General features: G+C 31.9%; 3 protein-coding genes across 5 annotated transcripts; 1 reads left to right on the top strand and 2 right to left on the bottom strand.

Moving 5' to 3' along the window:
• Positions 1 to 870: 870 nt before the first annotated feature.
• Positions 871 to 4774, bottom strand: LOC114187739 (ubiquitin-conjugating enzyme E2-17 kDa-like). The gene is made up of 4 exons (XM_028076091.2): positions 4539 to 4774; positions 3553 to 3680; positions 2004 to 2108; positions 871 to 1309 (listed from the first exon to the last, which is right to left on the bottom strand). The coding sequence occupies exons 1-4, from the start codon at positions 4606 to 4608 to the stop codon at positions 1166 to 1168; spliced, it is 447 nt and encodes a 148-aa protein (XP_027931892.1). The 5' UTR covers positions 4609 to 4774; the 3' UTR covers positions 871 to 1165.
• Positions 4775 to 6525: 1751 nt separating this feature from the next.
• On the bottom strand, positions 6526 to 9417 carry LOC114188945 (Late embryogenesis abundant (LEA) hydroxyproline-rich glycoprotein family). Its single transcript, XM_028077621.2, has 2 exons — positions 8238 to 9417; positions 6526 to 7439 (listed from the first exon to the last, which is right to left on the bottom strand). The coding sequence occupies exons 1-2, from the start codon at positions 9050 to 9052 to the stop codon at positions 7424 to 7426; spliced, it is 831 nt and encodes a 276-aa protein (XP_027933422.1). The 5' UTR covers positions 9053 to 9417; the 3' UTR covers positions 6526 to 7423.
• Positions 9418 to 14059: 4642 nt separating this feature from the next.
• On the top strand, positions 14060 to 19640 carry RRP41 (3'-5'-exoribonuclease family protein). Of its 3 annotated transcripts, XM_028074774.2 has the most exons (13): positions 14156 to 14279; positions 15115 to 15133; positions 15393 to 15458; positions 16121 to 16167; positions 16252 to 16312; positions 16458 to 16493; positions 16589 to 16656; positions 17374 to 17452; positions 17540 to 17576; positions 17697 to 17813; positions 17936 to 18021; positions 19173 to 19262; positions 19364 to 19640. In XM_028074774.2, exons 3-13 carry the CDS (start codon positions 15405 to 15407, stop codon positions 19409 to 19411), a joined length of 723 nt encoding a protein of 240 aa, XP_027930575.1. In that variant the 5' UTR covers positions 14156 to 14279; positions 15115 to 15133; positions 15393 to 15404; the 3' UTR covers positions 19412 to 19640. The 3 variants fall into 3 exon arrangements, with proteins under 3 accessions (XP_027930574.1, XP_027930576.1, XP_027930575.1); XM_028074773.2 differs by having other exon boundaries at positions 14060 to 14279; positions 15115 to 15458; XM_028074775.2 differs by lacking the exon at positions 15115 to 15133 and having other exon boundaries at positions 14149 to 14279.
• The last annotated feature ends 280 nt before the right edge of the window (positions 19641 to 19920 follow it).

The following is a 19920-nucleotide window of genomic DNA, read 5'->3' as shown; positions in this document are numbered from 1 at the left end:
CGAATTTGGATCCTCAATGCAAAGGTGAATATTCAAATAGACAATATAGAAATAAATAATTTCATTAGGTTATTCTCTTCTGAGAAAAATAAATAAATTTTATGTATGTACGTATAGTGAGGGATTCGTATTTAAAATTACAAAACAAAATTTACATTAAAATCTTAATTTAATAATTTATTTTTTATTTTATTGAAAAAAGGTATTTAAAATAATTTTATAATTAATAGTTTATAATATTTCATTTTTAATATATTTATTTTCTTTCATGATTAATTTCTTAAAAGATTTGTGTAATTTCAGTTTCAAAACACTGTTTTTTCGGCAATAACAATAGTTATGAATAGTGTGTTTTCTCTGATGATAAATAGTGTTGATAACACTTCAGAAACAATTAATGTGTTTAAAAGTGAACAATTTTATATATAAAAAAAAAGTAAAATTAATATAACATTTTCAGACTATGGTATCGTATAATCAAATAAACAAGTCTTTCCCAACAAAATAAAAATAAATAGAATCACTTTCTGATGATAAATAAATAGACAAGATGATATAACGCGTTCTCTTTCTCGATAGTCAACTCAATGATAGAAATGACCCTCGAAATACTTTGATCCCTGATTTTTGTTCGGATGCGTTTAAAAGTGATTCATGTATTCCTGTAACTTTTGACACACCTTGATATAAAATAGTAAAAATAGTTGTTGGTGTTCGAAACAAAATAAACAAAACTAGGTTAATTTTATAGAAGGGTATCCATGAAACAACTTTTCACGAAACAGAACAGAAGATGATGATTCCATAGTGAATAACACAAATATAGTTTCAGTATATAGCTATTACTACATGTCATAAAGAAGTGAAGAATTGGTAAGGAATCCAAGTTGCAGGAACTAGGAATCATGATAGTATGCAAAGATAAATAATTGTGAGCAGAGTGAAGAATATCAGGAACTGATATTTCCCAGCACTCACAGAAGAAGTTTCATACAAACACACTAAAAATCCTCCCTATTGTCTTCACAGATGTATGTGGGCAACATGAGACCTATCCACGACATAAGTCAACAGCGGGAATGGAAAGATAGATTATACATTAATGTCTTTTAACAAATGGAAGGAACATGTCCTATCCTATAATATAAGGTCTCATTCCAACATACTAGCCCATTGCATACTTCTGAGTCCAGCTCCTAGCAGTTGTCTCATACTTGGACCTGTCTGTCTTGTACATATGAGCAATTTCAGGCACCAAAGGATCATCTGGGTTTGGATCCGTCAATAGGGAGCAGATGGAGAGCAGGACCTGAAAAAGGAAAGACAAACCCTTCCCACCCATTTAAAAAACAGCAATAGTCCAACAGAAACATCGACCATAAATAAAACATTGCAATGGGAGGCCTTCCAATGTTTCTCCCAGAAAAAGTTTCACAACAAGACCACATTAAGAAGTGTTCCTTGTATGATATATAATATTACTAGCCATAACTTAGGTTTTATAAGGTGAAACAGATGCATGCAATAAAATAGTATACTACAAGAATTGCAGGCAGTCCAGACCCCAGAATGTGAAATAGACCCAGCTTATGTTTCATAAGATGAGAAACGAAAGAGTCCACCCTACTCTTGTTGGGTGAAATTTATTAGAAATCATTAAATTTAGTGGATTCCAATTCATGATTTTACAATTTCCAATAAATTTTAACCAATGGCATAAAATGCATTAGAAAGAATATGTTGGTTGCACTTCCCCCATGCCATACATATCCGTCAATATTCTGGATTATGGACGAGATTCTCATATCACACAGACCACAGGTTTGCAACCTTGTACAACACTATGCTAAATTAACTGTTGGATTTCTCTACCAATTATTTGTATATTCTTTGCCTCAGAAATATTTGTGATTATAAGCATTGCTGCTGTATTGCAAAACTTCCTTTCCCTCACAAGTAAAGCCATAGAAGATTAGCATTAAGAAGTTTAGTGCAGTCATAACCTTAGATATTGTCAAGGCAGGGCTCCACTGCTCCTTTAAGATATCAAGACAAATGCTGCCATTGCTGTTGATATTTGGGTGAAAAACTTTTGTCCTGAATGCAACCTGCAAAGAAATAAAGTAGACATACAGAAAAAGAAGGGTTAAAGCATTGAAAAAAAAGGAGCTTTATGTGAATTGGAGGTCACGTCTAAAGAGTAGTGACGGTGAACATAAAAGTAAGTCATTGGAAAAGCTCAATCGATTTTCCTAAAAACAGAAGAGTTTCTAACACTAACTTTCTAAGCAAATAATTCAAATCTAAATTCTGAAATATCAAATAGAAAGAGTAAATCCAGATCACTGAATTAGAGAATTTATTCTGTTCTGTCTTTAAGGTGCAACCACACAATCTTCCTTTAAATGATTTGAAGGTAAAGTTAGAGTAACGATACCAGCCCTCAGTGACAGAAACCACACTAAATTTATTTGCACACATCACCACTCATGGTGAATTGGATGAATAAAGTATGAATTTTATGATTATTGATGAAAAAAATAAAAATGATGATATTTTTATAAAATACAAGCACATGGACAATTATGAAAAGGTAAACTCTCTCCGTTTTCTCTTAAACAGTTACCATTTACACTTTACTCTTTAAAGTACACCCCAACACATTAAGGATCTGGATCTCTCTGGTGGCCAATGGGTTCTCTGAACCAAGAAAAACAGGCTCTTCTGTCGTATAGATATTGAGTAACTACCATTTCCACGGTCATATCTTCTAATACCTCTCTCCCCAACTGCTCTAACCCCAAAATCTTGTCCTTGAAAGTTAATATGTCAACTCCTTTGGTCCCCTCACTATGTTATCCAAAACAACATCCACGACTCCGAGTAGCATTCTCCAAATAGTGGCTACTTTACAGCTTATAATTACAAAATTCATTATTTAGCTAGTTTTTTAAACTTTTTATTACTCACTGAAAGTTTTGGTTTAATGAGGTAGCTCCATCTCTGCAGGTAACTTTTAGAAATTTCAACATGTGAAAACAGTACATAAGCTGCTCCCCAATCAGGAAAACTAATATTTGTTTTTAGCCCAAGCAAGCAAGCGCATATTGTAAACTTCTAGGCAGAAAATAAAACACAAAAACCGAAAAACTAGAATAGTCCATCACATATAAAATAACAGCATTTCCATTAGTAAATGGGAAGGACTCATCAACATCCCAAAAATGCCACCAGACTGTGATTTAGCACATACATCAGTCACTGCCAAAATTCAATATGTCACTAGTATAAACATCTCAGTCAAGGCACTAAAGTTACATTGTGACAAGATTTTAACAGCACAGCGAAGGAAGTATGCTTGCATGTTTGAAATAAAAAACACAAATATCTTTAAAAAAAAATCATAAAATCTATTCAACAAATGGTAGAACAATCTAAAATTCAGGACAAATAAAAAATGTAACCATATAAACGGAAAAAGTCCACTATTCTCCAAGCATAGATATAATAAAGGCAGAATTGTTGAAATTGTATTGAGCAGGACGCTAATACCTTGGGTGGCTTGAATGGATAATCAGGAGGAAAATGAATAGTGACTAGAAAAACACCCCCAGCATAAGGACTGTCAGGGGGTCCCATTATAGTTGCTTGCCAATGAAACATGTCTTCTGCTACGGGACCTGGGAAGGTAATAATCATTAGAAAACAATAAAACATTAAATTTCAAATATAGAATCAGAAAATGGTGTATAATGTGTAACAGACTAAAGAGTGGAGCTTAAATAAAATTTTCAAATATACACAGACTTGCAACTTACCTCCGCTTGTTTGATAAATACATTCTTCACCTCAGATAATAACATATCAGTCATATATAATCATAAAATGAGAGTTATCTTCCAATGCATTCAACAACCAAAGCAGAGATAATCATAACAGTATCACCATCTACAATCTATGATAGTTCTTGCAAATCCATAACTCGAGAGTCTCACACTTTGGAGAGAATCTCAATTAACAGAAAGCAATAGAGATTCTAACAGTCTCGGCGTTTGCACTTTAAATGCAGGATTAGCTTAGTAGAAGGAACAACACAAAGGGGATTTAATTTAAAATCGAGACCTATTAATAAAAAAAATTAAGGAATAAAAAACTTATGAATCGTTCGTTATTAATTATGGCCCTTAACCAAGAAAGGCTTCTGACTAGCAGAAAAGTCTCACAAGATACAGTATTGAGAATAATCTTCAAAGGTCACGCCCAGGGATGAGAAGCTCGTAAAAAATATTTCATCCTACCACCTCAAAAATTGTAAATTTATTACATTCACACACGTAAGCCACCATCTAGTAACTATAACAAAATCCAGACAAACCCATGAAACAAAGAGGGAAAGAAAAAAAGAAAACAACGACCCAGATACTTGTAAATTCCAAAACTCATAGATCGAGCAACATAGGAAGCTTAATTAAAGTTTGACGTCGATACAACGAGAAAAGGGGCAAAAAAGAAAAGGAATTGGGTGAAAGAAATTGTACCGGCACTGCAAGAGGTTGGAGGGTCTTTCTGGAGGTCCTTGAGCTCCTTCAGAATCCGCTTAGAGGCCATGGAAAAAGAACAGAAGAAGATTCGCGTTCGATCTACGAAGAAAAAAAGGAAGCGTTGCAGAGAGAGAAAGAGAGAGAAGCCCCTCTTGAACGAAACAAAGGAGGAAGAGAAAACCAAACCAAGTTGCAGATATGACTAAGTAAGGAAAGAGACAATAATTATACAATAGAAATCTAAAATCGCAATCCATTTTTACTAATCTTGCGCGGACAACAAAACACAGACCCGTGTTTTTTTTCCTTTTAATGTTTAAGGTTTTTTTTATATTTATTTTTGGGAAGAGTTTATTGTTTTCATTTTCTTTTTCTGCTTTCATCTTTTTTTATTTGTTTTCATTTAATGCTTTAATAGTTTTTAATTATATTATTTGTTTTAATCACTTACTTTAACTTTGTATAGTATTTTTCTTTCCACTCATATGTATAAAAATAAATTTATGATTGAAAAAAATAATAATAATCCAGACTATATTTAAATTTTAAAATAATTGATAAATATAAAATATTTTAAAAAATAATGGAATTACTGCTCACGCATTTTTTACCAGGCTACGCATGAGTGATATTGGATTGGGTTTAAATTCTTAATTGTAGTTAGGTTAACGTTTTCATATCCCAAAGAAAATATATATATATATATATATATATATATATATATATATATATATATATATATATTTTTCAATTGAAAGACAAAGACAGGAAAATTATTTTGGTTTAAATTCACTCCTATAGTTTCTAGAATATGTAATTTATAGTTACTTACTCATTTGTAAAATTAAGTAATTTTAGTTTATAATTAATATATATTTCAATTGTGAAAAAATATATTAACATATTTATTAAATAATATGTATTACATTTTTTTTAATTGTTATCATTATTATTTTTTATATATAAGTATATACATATTTAATTTATTGTCATTAAATAAATAATTAAAAATTGACCAAAATTATTTTATTTAAAAAAATTAGAGAAACAAATTTTTAGTTGAAATTTTATTGATACTAAAATCACACATTCGCAAAACGCATGAAAGTTTAAAAAAATCAAAATAACATTATTGTAGGTGTGTTAAATTTATTAATAATTTTAGTTTACGCTAAAGATCCTTTAACTGCAATTATTAGTGTCATAGGGAGCATCAAAATTAGTTTTGGTCCCAATGTAAAAAAAAAAATAGTGTTGAATTGTTGGAGTATATTTATAAAATTAAGTTGATGTTATTCATGTGTTCTTAATTGACGTTATATTTTACTTCCTTCATTTTAAAGTAATAATTATTACACAGTAATTAAAATAAAAGGTCAGTTTATCCGAATTTAAAAAACAAACATCGTCAACTTTTCCATTTTTCTAGTGAGTGACTTTCACTCTTTGTTTTTTTGTAGAAAGTGGCATTTTTGAATGACATTTTTTGTCAATAGCTTCTTTAATTATTAATTTAACCTTGAAAAGTGGGTTAAAAAAATAAACTAGTCCATGGTAGTGTAGTTTTTATCCAAATTTCTATTATTTTCAAACCTAAATTAAAAGATACTAGAACACAAGTACATTGAGCAAACAAGTTTTCTTTGCTAATAATATATTTTGGAAGAAATTATAATAAAAATACTTTTATTACATAACATCTTATGTTTGGCACGCCCGTTTTCTGATTTCTGTATTACATAAAATAAATGTTTATTTTATATAATTAAATTTTATAATAATAAGTAATGTTATTTGAAAAAACAGTTTTTTTTCTTAGTTTGAAAAGGTCCAACTACAGTTCCTATAACTGGTTGCCTGGTCTATATTGAAATGTAAAGCATAAGAAGGATTCCATGTTTTGTTCTCTTTACCTCAAGTAGAAGTAATGCAACAAATGAAATGCAAATTAGATAAACAATCATTTTGCTTTTGCTTCAATTCACTCACATTATTATTGCTTCTTCTTTTTTCCGATTTGGGACTTTGATACACTATTGTGCTCAAACAACCACCCAAATTTCTTTACATGTGCTTCAAGTTCCACATCGCTATCCCAACAAATTCTTGTTTCTCCACTCCCTTTCTATCCACTCACATAATTTTGTCTAATTTTCTATGGGAAAAGTTAAGGAAGAGAAAACAACACATGCAAGTTGCGGCAGCATGGCCTAATACCTAGTTTTTTATAAAGGAAAAAATATTCATGCATATGCAGAACCATGACAGGGAAATTAAACCCAAAATGCATTATTACTTTACACCAAAATAATTAGGCACAGGGTAGCTTTGGCCTTTAAGTTCCCTTTCTACCTTTGTTTACCAAAGAGAATGATACGTTACGTTACACCTTAAAAAGCTACCATTGCTGATACCTAATTTGCCACTCATTTCTAGTTACTCTCTACTTAATTTACAATAGGGAAAAACTGAGTTACTTCACTGATGCAGGGTGCTCCATCACACTGTGGTTTTCTTCTGAGTCACAAAAGAACAAACACAGTGAACATTTTCTCGAGTACTTTATGATTCCTATCACCAACCACACAAAAAAAGAACAATAAATGTTTTCATAAATACAAGGTGGACTTATGTGCATCCCACTTCGCAATGGAGAGAACCAGCAGCGAGTTAAACTGCTGCAGAAGAGACCCTTTTTCTATTTTCTAAGCAAAGAATATTACATTTCCTTTTTACATTTTATTCTTCCTTTACTTTTATAAAGTGAAAAAAAGAAATAAAAAAAAAAATTAGATACAAGTGAACCATATCTTGATCACCTCTAAATCGCACGCAGTGGACATATCAATCCGCCATTTGTATAGAACACATCTCCAACCAACTCATCGTATTTTGATCCTGTGGTCCATTCAAAGCGAAGCAACAACATCAATTCGAATAATCACATTCAGACACCACAAATAGAAACAGACACCACCAAAATCCAAATTCAATAGCCACATTCAAGAACCCTACCCTATTGCCAGTCAGAAACAAATGAAATATCAAAATCCATCACATACACCTAATGCAAGAAAAATAACAGCTGACCATTAATTTGGATTGCAGATTCATGAAAAACAACTTTTACGCTTTTAAACAATCTACAAACTCCACCCTAGCCTCGTAAATTTTGTATTCTGGTGAATGATAACTATACTAAATACAGAAATACATAATTTTGTGTTAGTGTAGCGGCACAGCTCATGAGATTCATGACATAGCAGTGGGGACCGGTTTGAGAAGTCTTGAACAAAACCAAAAAGAAACCCATGTCTTCAATGATGTTTTTGGTTTTCTATTATAGACAAAAGCTACGTGTGAGTCATGTTATTGTACTAGCATCTACACTAAGAATTAACCCACGTAACAAGTACACTGAAAAACTGTGATCCATAAACATGCATTTTTACGGTGTCTTAAGATATATAGGTTTAAAACAGAGACACCCATTTGAGAAACTAAGATATTTGAATAGATGGCTTTTTTCCTGGTATATAGAGTGATGAAATTTCTGATAACTGCAAAACATAGTTATCTGATATAAATGTGCCACACCATGACGCTATGCTAGAACTTCACAGCAATTAAGAAACCAGTAGGAACATGGGTGGGTGGGTGGTAGCAAGCATTAAAGAAGTGAGTAGTGTAGGTTACCATTGGAGGAGAGTGATGGAGCAAAGGGGAGGGTCTCCGTTTTCAAGTCTCCTCATGGTGACACCTCCGCATACGACAGTGACGGCGATGGAGGGTGAGTTCCAACCCTGCAAGCCCACACTGGTTTTGGTTCGAATCTCCACAGTGGGGGTCAACGCTTTGCTCTCCACCGCGCCCTTAAGCTTTCTCCTCAGCCTATCGTCCAGTGCAAGCTTCGTCACTTTCGTCGCCGCCTTCACCTGCGCCAAGCCCTGCTGCTCCACCACGAACCCCGCCACCTTCGACGACCCCAGACTCAGGTTCCCGTCATCCGCCGACACCTCCACCTTGCTCTGCCCGAAGTGCCACGACATCTTCCCACTCCGGTTCCGCACCTCCACCCGCGCCGTCGTGTCGGCGTCGAGGTAGGCCCCGTCGTTGGTGTTGGAGACGTTGAGCTTGGGGACGCGGAAGGAGCTGAGGCGGAACTTCGGCAGGGCGGGGTCGTACAAGAGGTAGAAGACGGCGGCGGCGATGACGAGGAAGAGGAAGATGACGATGAAGAGGATGCAGAAGGTGCAGCAGCATACGCGGCAGCAGCGCCGGCGGCGCTTTGGTCTCGGCCGGAAGGAGGGTGGGAGAGCGGCCTTTCGCAGCGGCCCAGGCGCCGGTTGGAACTGGTGGTCCCGGTAGGCGGGGGGTTTCTGTAGTGTTGGTCTGGGTTGAGAGGTGGGGTCTCCTCCATAACCGGGGGGTTTGGGTAGAGGCTGTTCGGGTTTGGGTTGATGATCGGGGGGGTTCTGCGGCGGTGTTTGGGGTGCGGCGGATTGTTCCATGGTGGAGGGAGTGAGAAGAATGAGAATATTGTGGAAGGAAATGAATCAATTGGGCAATGTGATGGAAGATGAGTGGTGTTTGAGAATGTAGATGAATGCAGAGGTAACAGAAAGATTGAAGGTGATGGACATGTTTGTGAGTTTGGTGTGGTGAAGATTGAAGATGATGAAAATGCAGGTAGGGGAATTGAAGATGAAGAATGTTGTTGGATCTGAAGGGAGAGAGAAGCGGGAGTGAGTATATGGAAAAGGTAAGGTTGTGGAGTAATCAGAGGCTGAAAATGAGCGCCGTTTTTTGTTTGGTATGATGAGCATTACACAGGTGCACTGTCACAACCCACACCACAACGCTCATTTTCTCCACGTCCTACTTTCCTTCTTAGGCTTAATCACTTCCGAGATTCCATGCACCTTCTAAGAACAAAAGTACAAACAAATACATTCTCGTAGATTTGTTCCAACTATGTTATATGTCAATCCCCCAACCCTGTCTGGACTGAAGTCCACGTGGATTCATTCACAAGAACCATCGACTATACATCTCTACTCCTACTCACTCTTCCATTCCATCTTAAGAATACATTAATTTACAGTAGCTAAAATAATTACTCAGTCTATAATTCTCGTAAAAATATTTTTTTCATTTTAACTCCTTCGTGTTTTCTAATTCTTCTATATTAATTTAACACTATGAACACAATTATGAGAGGTTAATTAATTAAAATATCTTCTAAATAATTTCAAAGGAAAATTTGTCATGAATTTGTTGATGATAAGTAAATTGATTTGTTAATAAACACCAAGAACAACAACATTTCAAATAATTAATAAGAAAAAAACTCAAAAAATTATACAAAAATATTTTATATTGGTTTAATTATTTTTGAATCTATATTCAATTAATTCAGACAATTTAAGTTTAACTTTGTTCATTCAGATCTTGAAACATTCAATTATAATAAAGACTTGTGTAAATAGATTAAAAGAATCAATTACATTAGTAATATATAAAAATAAAGCATGCAAAACTTAAAAACTAAAAATTAAATATAATAAATTATATACATATATTTAAAATAATTATAAATTGTGATCATATAATCAATTATTTTGGGAAACCATCACTGTTAAACAAATGACGCATTACATTGATTATGAAATTGATGTTGTTTAAGAAGATGTAATAATTTGAACACACATAAATCGATTGTACCATGACTTATTTAATATTGAAAGATTAATTATTGTTGAACAAAAAATTTGACATCGGTTCTGTTTGTTACAATTGATATAATATGTAGATGAAATATGTTATATATCATATCGGTTTTAAGCTTATCAAATGTGATATTTCCTGTTTTCTTCGAAAAAACAACAAATGTTCGTAATATCATGTTGTAATCAAATTTACACAAATTTCAGATGGCATGAAATTAAAATATTTTATGCGTTGATGTAGTAAATCCTAAAGTTTTACTTAAAAATCAATACTTTTCATAATTTACGATAAAATACTTCAAATGTCCAAATAAAACATTATGATAAAAATAATGAAAATGATTTTTTATGTTGCAAAAATATTTTGTCTACTTGTTATGAAAATTTGTAAGAGTGTCTATTCCAATAATATTTCATTTTCAGGAAGTGTGTGTGTCTGTGTGTGCGTGCGTGTGGGGTGGAGGCAATATAAGGTATGAGTTGAGGTTTAAGGTTAATGATTTATTCATTCTAATAGAGGACTAAATGAATTGATGATTTATCTTAAAACCTCATTATCGGTTCCACGATAGGTATTAATGTTCTGAAATCAAGTAAGTTGAATAACATGGTTAGAATCATTCACTCATTATCTTAGATGGTGGAAAACGAAATAAGTATTTAAATTGTCTTAATTATGAGTGTCAAAGCGAGGTTGGAGTTTTCAACCCGCCAGCTCGTTTTGGCCCAATTTGCCTAACCTGTCAAAATGGCGGCTAAAAGTGGGAAACCCCGCCCTTGGCTTGTTGATCTTTTTCTAAATTATTTCTAATTTTAAAAATTAAAATAATTAAAAAATTAAAATTTATATATCATATTTTTATATGAATGTAAATATGCAATAATATTAAAATTTTAAATCATTAATACTTACAAATTATATTTTAATTATTAGTTATAATAAAATAGTTTAACATGTAAATATAATAATTATTTTAATTTATTTGATTAAAGATATTAATTATTTAATTAAAAGTTTAGAAAATATTTGTATGATTAAATATGTTATAAATACTTATTTAGAAGTATGTATAAAAAAAATTTATAAATAAAAAAGATAAATGATAGATCAACCCGTCAGCCCGTCGACCTGTCATGTGGTGGAATGGGTTACAGCTTCTGGTTCATTTTTAGTGGCAAGCCAGCCCGATCCGACCTATTTTTGACGGGCCAAAAATAGGATGGACAAAAATTGACAAAACTTGTTCATTTCGCCACCCTATATGTATTAATTATTTTACAATATATCATAAAAGAGAGTTAATCATTAACATTTTCATATTATTAGTAATTCAGTGTAAAGATGACAAATAAACTTGTCCCGTGAGTATTGCCCGGACTCGTCCTTGTTTTGATGGAAAATCCCCGCATTGACTGGGTATGGGTATGAGGAATCTTCGACCTTTTGAATTGGGTATGAGGATGGGTATGGGGATGTATATATTCTCGCCATAATATCCGTCCTCGTTTAAATTATTAAAATATTCACATTAATTAAGTAACCATATATTTATTTACTTTTTATTTTTTATTTTTTCTAATTATTTGTTTTGTCATGAAACTCATTCGTATCTCCAATATATTTTTCATCTTATCATAACATTTATGTAATTATGTTAAAATGATGTATGTCAATTAAAAAAAAATTATGTCTCACATTTGAATATGTCTATTATTTTTTAATATTTTTATTTATTATATATTTTCCTTTCCCATGAGAATGTTTAATATTCTCATTTTAAGTATTTAATATCATAGCTTTTATTTATTATGTAATATAAAAAAATTTACTTATTATTATTAATTTTTGTTTTATTTAAAGAATTTTTTTTGTTTCGCTAAAATAATTTTTGTTATTTATCAACCATTGAGTATATATGTTGATATTTGAAAAATTTTCTTAGATCTCTAAGATATTTTTCATCTTATCATACCCTTAATTATATATTTATTTTTCTTTGTGCGATTTCTTTCAATAGTCTCTCAAATTGTGTAAAAGACACACATTTGTTAATTTTTTGATATATTTATTTGTTGTTTATTTCATCATGGTAAAATACTATTTTGATATATTTTATATAATTATTTTTTATTTTTTAACTCGTTATCAATCATATTGTAATTTTTCACTATCATAATTGTATAAATAACTTTTATTTACTACAATATAAAAATTTAATGTAATTGTCATGAGTTTTTTTTAACATCCAACATATATTGGAGTTCAAGAGATACAATATACATGTTAACATTTTACATTTTATTATTCTGTTTATTATTTGTTCTTTGTGTCATTTTGATGAAGTGATGTATTATAACTTGTATTAGTGTATAAAAAAGCATTCATTAGAATTAAAAAATTGATGTAAACAAACATTTAAAATACATTTTAATTTGAATGTTTTTTTTTTTCCTTTTATATTTAAAAAAAAATATTTTTAAATTTTATCAACTAGGTTTCATTAATGTTTGCAAATTTAATAAATATTTTTGATTCTCATGAAATGAAATTTTATTTGGTATTATAATCCAAAATGTAAACAATTATAATTTATTTTAAAGTATTTGATATCAAATAAATAATCATCCTCCTAATATTATTGAATATTTGATAGTATTGTGTTTCTTTTACCATAATTTTTATTTTATTTTATCAAAATTAATTAAAATTAATATTTAAGTAATAAGAAGACAAATACGAATATGGGTACGAGATTATATTCATCACCCGATGAAAATATGAGGATGTGATAAAAGTTTGATACCCATTGAATTTTGGTATGGGATGATGATACATTTTTTCTACAAAAATGAGTATGTAACAGCGAAATCCGTCACTGTCCCACCCTGTCTCATTGTCATCCCTAATTCAATGTATTACCTATTTCCATGAATAAAAAACTTAAAACAAGTTATGGTTTATGATGTAGTACCACATTTTTTATTACATCATTTCTTTCATAATCGAAATAATATCTTGTTATTCTCTATTTTGCTTGTGCATTTAGAAACACGTATTTTAATTTAATATTATCAATTATTCTAAAATTAATAAATTAATTTGTTCGCAAAATATATGGTTAACTTAATTATTATTATAGTTTTAATATTTTTTAGAAAATTTTTAATTTTGATTCTTATATTTTGCAAAAATTAGTAATTTTATTTTTTATTATCTTTTTTACACATTTTTAGTCCTATATTTTGTCAAATTAGTAAATTTGACACAACTAAATTTCAAAACAAAAATGTGTTCTATTAAATACTTACAAAAAATAATAATAATTTACTAAAAATAAGAGAAAGTTAATTTAATACACAAAAATTTATTCTTTTAGCAAGGTAAGAAAATGTTTTTAAAATAAAGATTAAATAATATTACAAATAATTTAAAGTATTACATTTTAAAAAAATGAATATTCAAAATTGCTAAAATTTTACAATATAGGAATTAAAATTGAAAAAAATAGAGATCAAAATTGCAGATATTAAATATAAAAACCAAAGTTGCACAGAATTGAAAATTTTGCTATAAAATAAAAAAATAAGTTTTTATTTTTATGTTAAGTACGAATGTATTTTTTTTTAATTTTAAAAATATCTAAATATATTGGAATTTGATTTAAAACTATTTTAACTTCATTTTAATAATCACATTTTTTATTTTGGGGTTCACATTTTAAATCAAAAACGCAAAACACCCGCCCGCACAAATCCTTTTTCTCTGGTCCTTTATTTCCTTTTCGTTTACCAACACTAAAATGAATCCTTTCCCTGTAGGCCCAAATGGTTCAAACCGGGTTCAGTGCAGCTGCTATTTTTATTTTATTTTTCTAAAAAAATCAAATTTAAACAACGAACAGCAGAACCCTGCCTATACTACACTGGTTTGCAGTGCGTAAACCAACTCCCGTTCTCGCCGGCGCCGCACACAGCGTCACAGCCACAGCCACATCTCGCCTTCAGTCAGGTACTTTTCCTTCTCTTTCTTGGTCATCAAAGTTCAAACCCTTTCAATGTTTGCTTTGTCGCGTGTATTGCTTTGCAGTGTCACCACTCACCACTCATTCCTTTTTCTGTTAAACTCGTAAACTTTGCTATGCTTTTCTAATTTAATCAATTCAACACTTACAACCAAGAATAATGGAGTTTACGACCGCTTTGTGTAAGCTTCTAACATTGAACTTCAAACATTGAACTCCTATTCTATATCGTTCTCTCAATCAAACGTATAACCCTTCCTTCCTTGCCCTTTGTATCGATCTCACAAAAATTCTTATAAAAACGCCTGCATCTTGAAATTCTATACCGCCCAACCATAATTTTTTTTTTCAGCATCACCGGAGAGTCACTAAAATCATTGCTCTATGGTATTAGTTTATTAGACTGGCAACACTGTCCTTCTCATATATAATTGACTCAAGTATCTCTTCAGCAACTCTTAAACTAAAAGCTTGCTCATTCTCCTTTAGAAATGTGCTGAAATTCGGGGAGTGCTTGAATAAAATAAAGATAATAATATCGTGCAGATATGAATTTGCTTCCTGAACCCCTTTACAATATCTTTCTGTCCGTGGTGTACTTTTCTCTTTTTCTTTGCTTGCATTTAGAATAATAGTATTGTTATTTTGTTCAAATGCATTGTTATTTTGTTGTTTGCTAATTTCTAATATTGATTTCTGCTATATTATTTACCTAATGCCCCACTCATAGGGCAAATGTTTGTTGTTTTGTCTATATGATATTCATTCAAAGTTCAGATTGATTGATTTTTTGTAACCTTATTTCACCCTTATTTTTTGTAGAGCAACTGGAGTTGGTTCTGTATGTTTTCAATTGAGCTTTGTTATTTATGCGAACTCTCTGGAACTCTCTGGCACCTCTCACTGAATCACCCGCTAACTACTGCCAACGCAAACTTTTAAATGGCTCAGATTCTGTGAAATCTCACCATATTAACTTTTTGAATAGAAGATATCAATTTTTTTTTCTGAAGCCAAGAACGTAAAGCAAAACAAAACAACTCAAAACAACTCCAGCTGCATATGTCTCATCTTTGTCTCTCCTTTTTGTCTCTGCATAGATTGACTTGAGGATGGAATACGTCAGCCCAGAAGGACTTCGCCTGGATGGTCGCCGACCCATGGAGGTACAGCTATTATATTTTTTCTTGGGCTTTTTTTCCTCCTTTTTTCTTCATTTAATATTCATTCCAAAAAAGGTTCCTTTAGATCTGTCAAAAATACTCATGAAGCATATGAAATGCGGAGTGTTAATAAAGAATAACATCCTACACAAATTCTTACATAGTCATGAATTACTGAAGCTTTATGTTAAGTAGTATATATAAGATCTGTAGATAGTACTGCATATGGGTTATACGTAGATGTGCCATGCCATGGGTAAGGAAAATGTGTAAGGGCACAGTTTCTAACCCTAAGGATGCCTAACTGACCTTTTTTAGTGAGATATATGAAATTGGTCCTATTAGAAAGTGAGGTAACAGAAAGAATTCAGCCCTATTTGACAGCTGTGATTTGTACATGATTTTGGGATTCAACTATTCAAAATGAGATGTACATTAGAGGATAAGGTGAAGTTATTACTGTTTAGTAAAAAAATAGTAGTTAGGAGTGTGATAAAATATATCTACGTGTATAAGCAACTATGAAGTTATTAAAATCTCAATGACTATTACTGCACTTTATCCTCTAAAGTGCTATTCCTTCACTGTTATGATTTTATATTTCTTTTTTATTGATCTTAACTTTTTCTTTCCTCCTTATGGTATATCCTTATGGTATATCCTAGATGCGACAGATTCGTGCAGAGATTGGTGCTGTATCCAAAGCAGATGGGTAAATGAATTTTAACTTTTTAGAAAATTAAGTTGTGTTTTCATATGAAGCATTTTTTGACCGGTTTTTTCATTTTGAAACCAGTTCTGCCATATTTGAGATGGGTAATACCAAAGTTATTGCTGCTGTTTATGGCCCTAGAGAGGTACTGTTTAATTATTTACCTTGCTTATGAAAATTTGTCTATGTAATTTAAGGATTGGTAACTCTTTTTTATGTGTTAGTTGGGTTTAAACATTTAAGAAAGCTTTGATGTGTAGTTGAGCTTTAGTAACCTCTCTGTCTTTCAGGTGCAAAATAGGAGCCAAATAAGCAACCATGCTCTGGTAGTTTTTCTTTTCTTTTTCAATTTATGTTGTGTTTATTTATATGCATTGTAACAAAACCTTAATTGTTGCTTATGTGCGATGTATGTCTGTAGGTTCGGTGTGAGTACAGCATGGCTAATTTTAGCACTGGAGATCGCATGAGGAAAGCAAAGGGTGACAGGTTTTGTTCATTTACTTGCATTTGTTTAACTTCCTATTTGTTTGGCCTCTCGCTTTATTTTTTATATATTCATAGTTTTATACTTGTTAAAATTATATTGGAGCATAGAATACAAGGATGACAGTGAATGTTGCATTAGTAGAATCTATCTTAAGAGTGCCTTGTAATTGTAAATTGGACATTTTTATCTTTTTAACGAGGTAAGAATTTAATTGCAATAATGGTGATGCATGTTTAGACTTTTAGACTATAAATTTTGATTATTAATTAGTAATATATATATATATATATTGCATTTCTTCATGTAATACAGTATAACTTTTTTTATATTGTATTCACATTTTTCGTTGTAACAACTATCTTGATATCCACTAACTTTAGTGTTTTTGGGGTTTTTAGATTGCTGACTACATGCTCAACAATGGGTTATGTATCATAAAACAGTGAAAAGCAAACCCCAAGCGCCCTTACTGCCCTTTCTCATTTTTAATCTTTTCTACAAGCTTAACTTTCGTGAGTAAACTTTGGCCAAAATTCACTGAGTAGTTTTGAATGACTTAACCATCAATGTTTGCAGATATAAATGTTATCCAGTTTTGCTTCTCCTTCATAGTTTTAATATGGTTCCCATTGTAAGGTTCTCTTACAGAAGGATAATAGGACGACCTCTTGTTTTTTACTACTTCTTTAGTGTATTGAAGTTTTCTCATGCTGCAGGAGATCAACAGAAATTTCTCTGGTTATTCGGCAAACCATGGAAGCATCTATATTGACACATCTATTGCCTCGATCTCAGGTTTATTACACATTTAGAACTTATTTTGTATAAATGTGTATTGCCTTCCCTTAGCCCCCCGTAATGTTTTAGTTATTAAATTTGCAGATAGATATATATGTTCAAGTTCTCCAAGCAGATGGAGGTAACTAAGACCTGATAATGGGATCTTGTGATTCTCTTCTCTCATTGCAATTTTACTTTCTCTCTTTTACTCATTTAATATGTCTATTAATTTTGGGTGATGTTGACATGTCTTTTATAGGAACTAGATCTGCTTGTATAAATGCTGCAACTTTGGCCCTTGCCGATGCTGGGATTCCTATGCGTGATCTTGTAACTTCCTGTAGTGCCGGATACCTTAACAGCACAAGTCTGCTTGGTATATTTCTTTTTACTCGAAATCTGAACTGGCTAAATGCAAGTGTGGTGTGTCTGTTTTCTTTCTGTCAACTTCTGATGCATGGGCTGTCCTAAATATTAAAGGTTTCTGAATGTGTACAGATTTGAACTATGTAGAAGACAGTGCTGGAGGTCCCGATGTAACCCTAGGAATTCTGCCAAAGTTGGATAAAGTGACACTGCTTCAGGTTAATTCATGTCTCATTATTTCCTCTGTATCTACTGTGTAGTGAACCAAGTAAAGTAGTTAAAGAGAAAGGAAAACTTTTATGCTTCCTCCTGACTGTTTGGCCTAATTATGGTGTGTATTGCTTGTATATTATGCTAATGTGTATCATCCACACTGCCTCTTATTAACCTTTTTCTTGGGCCCTTGAGCATCTTGTTTCAAGTATTGCTCTCTCAGTCATTGGTACTCACGTAGTAAAGAGTCTGGTGGTGTTGAAGATGTAATCCCTCTCCTTCCTTCAAAAATTGTTCTCATTATCTGACTTGAAAGATTTTGAAGGGAACACTAAAGTTTAACCCTTGATTAGTCAAGGGAGTAGGTGCATGTTCGGAAACCCCTAAAAGAAGCTTATCTAAGCTCGCCTCAGATTTAACAACCTGATAGTTGCAGTACACATGAATCTGTTTTTCAAATATTTGTTTTTTAATCAACAGATATATCTTCGTTCTATAATGCATCCATCACTTTAGAGAAGTCAAATTCAAATCTTCATATTTTACTTCTTACGAAGGTTCTTGATTGAGTGATTTGCTGTTGTACCCCTTGATTGGTGTTAGACAAATGTTCTTTTTAGTCTGAGTTAATGTTTGATCAAGTGTAACTTAATTTTCCCTAGGATCATACTTGTTAACTCTTTATTTGGAATTCCAGTTTGGCATCTTTTATTTTCTTAGTTGCAGATCTGTTGTTGGTTCTTTAAATTTGGACTGAAGAAAAATACTAGCAATATACTTGATATATTCTTTCCGCCACGTTATTATAGGACGAAATTCATGTATGATCCACAAAAGAGAGGGAGACACTTCATTTAGTGGCGTTGGCATGAATTTCATCCAATGACAGTTTATCAGTTAATTTATTGCTACCATTCCTCTTAGATTGATATTATGAAGTTACATTGGTTTCGAACACGTGCCACTATGTAAAGGCTGGTTGAGATTATGAACCTTCAAAACTTTAATCAGAAATTTACTGCTATCATTATTATGAAAAGCTCTTTTGTAATCCAGCTTATTTCTTTCGTTCACTCCCTGCCATATTCCGTAGTTTTAATGGAAAAGCTCTTAGTTCAATTTTATTTGCACTAATATCTGTTGTTACTGTCTATAGATGGATTCTAAACTACCAATTGACATTTTGGAAAATGTTATGCAACTGGCAATTGAAGGCTGCAAAGCAATAGCAAACTACATTCGAGAAGTAAGAAGCTGTTGACACTTTTTGTGATTATACTAAGAGGAGTCAAAACATGTTTTACATTAATTTCACTGCTTGAATCCTGTTTTTCTGTTGGTTGGCAGATTTTGCTGGAGAACACAAAGCAACTAGAGTATCGACGAGGTGTATAGTTTTTATAGCAGAAATGATGTTTCCTCTGTGCTTCCATTATTTGTTGGTTTATGCTAGCGCATGATGCTATGATTATTATTGCCTGTGGTCATGGTTTTCCAGATTTGTAGGTCCGTTCTTTCAGCATTTGTGTTTTTTTTCGTTATGGATGAGAATTCTCTTGTATTTACGTGAAACAATTTTGTTTTTAGCATACAGTGCTGAATAAAACGGAAATTTGTGGTAGAATTTGTTTCTCATTTCTGTCAACTTATCACTTTGACTAAAAGGTAACAAATTTATGATTTATTTTGGGACCACTTTCTGAATTTCCACCAATCCCCCAAAATTAGACATGTAGAATGGAACTAATGATCTGACACTTCAACGAATGAAGAATTAATAATCGAAGTTAGGATCAAAATAATTAGTGGGTTGGTTGAGTGTGTGTACATGGTGGTTGCATCCTCAGAACAAAGCAATAGCATCAGTATTGACAATTTAATTGCTAACTAATTTCAATGGTTAG

The sequence above is a fragment of the Vigna unguiculata genome, chromosome 6, assembly GCF_037176805.1.
Source record: "Vigna unguiculata cultivar grain cowpea cultivar isolate G323 ecotype 2 chromosome 6, ASM3717680v1, whole genome shotgun sequence".
NCBI lineage: Eukaryota > Viridiplantae > Streptophyta > Magnoliopsida > Fabales > Fabaceae > Vigna > Vigna unguiculata.
The sequence above is the reverse complement of the archived record's forward strand: the minus strand, read 5'-3'. Positions and strand labels throughout refer to the sequence as shown.

Excerpts from the sequence above, each read along its gene's own strand:
- LOC114188945 (XM_028077621.2), bottom strand. The coding sequence starts at position 9,052 with ATGGAACAATCCGCCGCACCCCAAACACCGCCGCAGAACCCCCCCGAT.
- RRP41 (XM_028074773.2), top strand. The coding sequence starts at position 15,405 with ATGGAATACGTCAGCCCAGAAGGACTTCGCCTGGATGGTCGCCGACCC. Across the intron at positions 16,168-16,251 it reads GCTGTATCCAAAGCAGATGG|TTCTGCCATATTTGAGATGG; the intron begins GTAAATGAATTT and ends TTTTGAAACCAG. Across the intron at positions 17,453-17,539 it reads ATCTATTGCCTCGATCTCAG|ATAGATATATATGTTCAAGT; the intron begins GTTTATTACACA and ends TTAAATTTGCAG.
- LOC114187739 (XM_028076091.2), bottom strand. The coding sequence starts at position 4,608 with ATGGCCTCTAAGCGGATTCTGAAGGAGCTCAAGGACCTCCAGAAAGAC. Across the intron at positions 3,681-4,538 it reads TCCAACCTCTTGCAGTGCCG|GTCCCGTAGCAGAAGACATG; the intron begins GTACAATTTCTT and ends TTACCTTCCCAG. Across the intron at positions 1,310-2,003 it reads CTGCCTTGACAATATCTAAG|GTCCTGCTCTCCATCTGCTC; the intron begins GTTATGACTGCA and ends TTCCTTTTTCAG.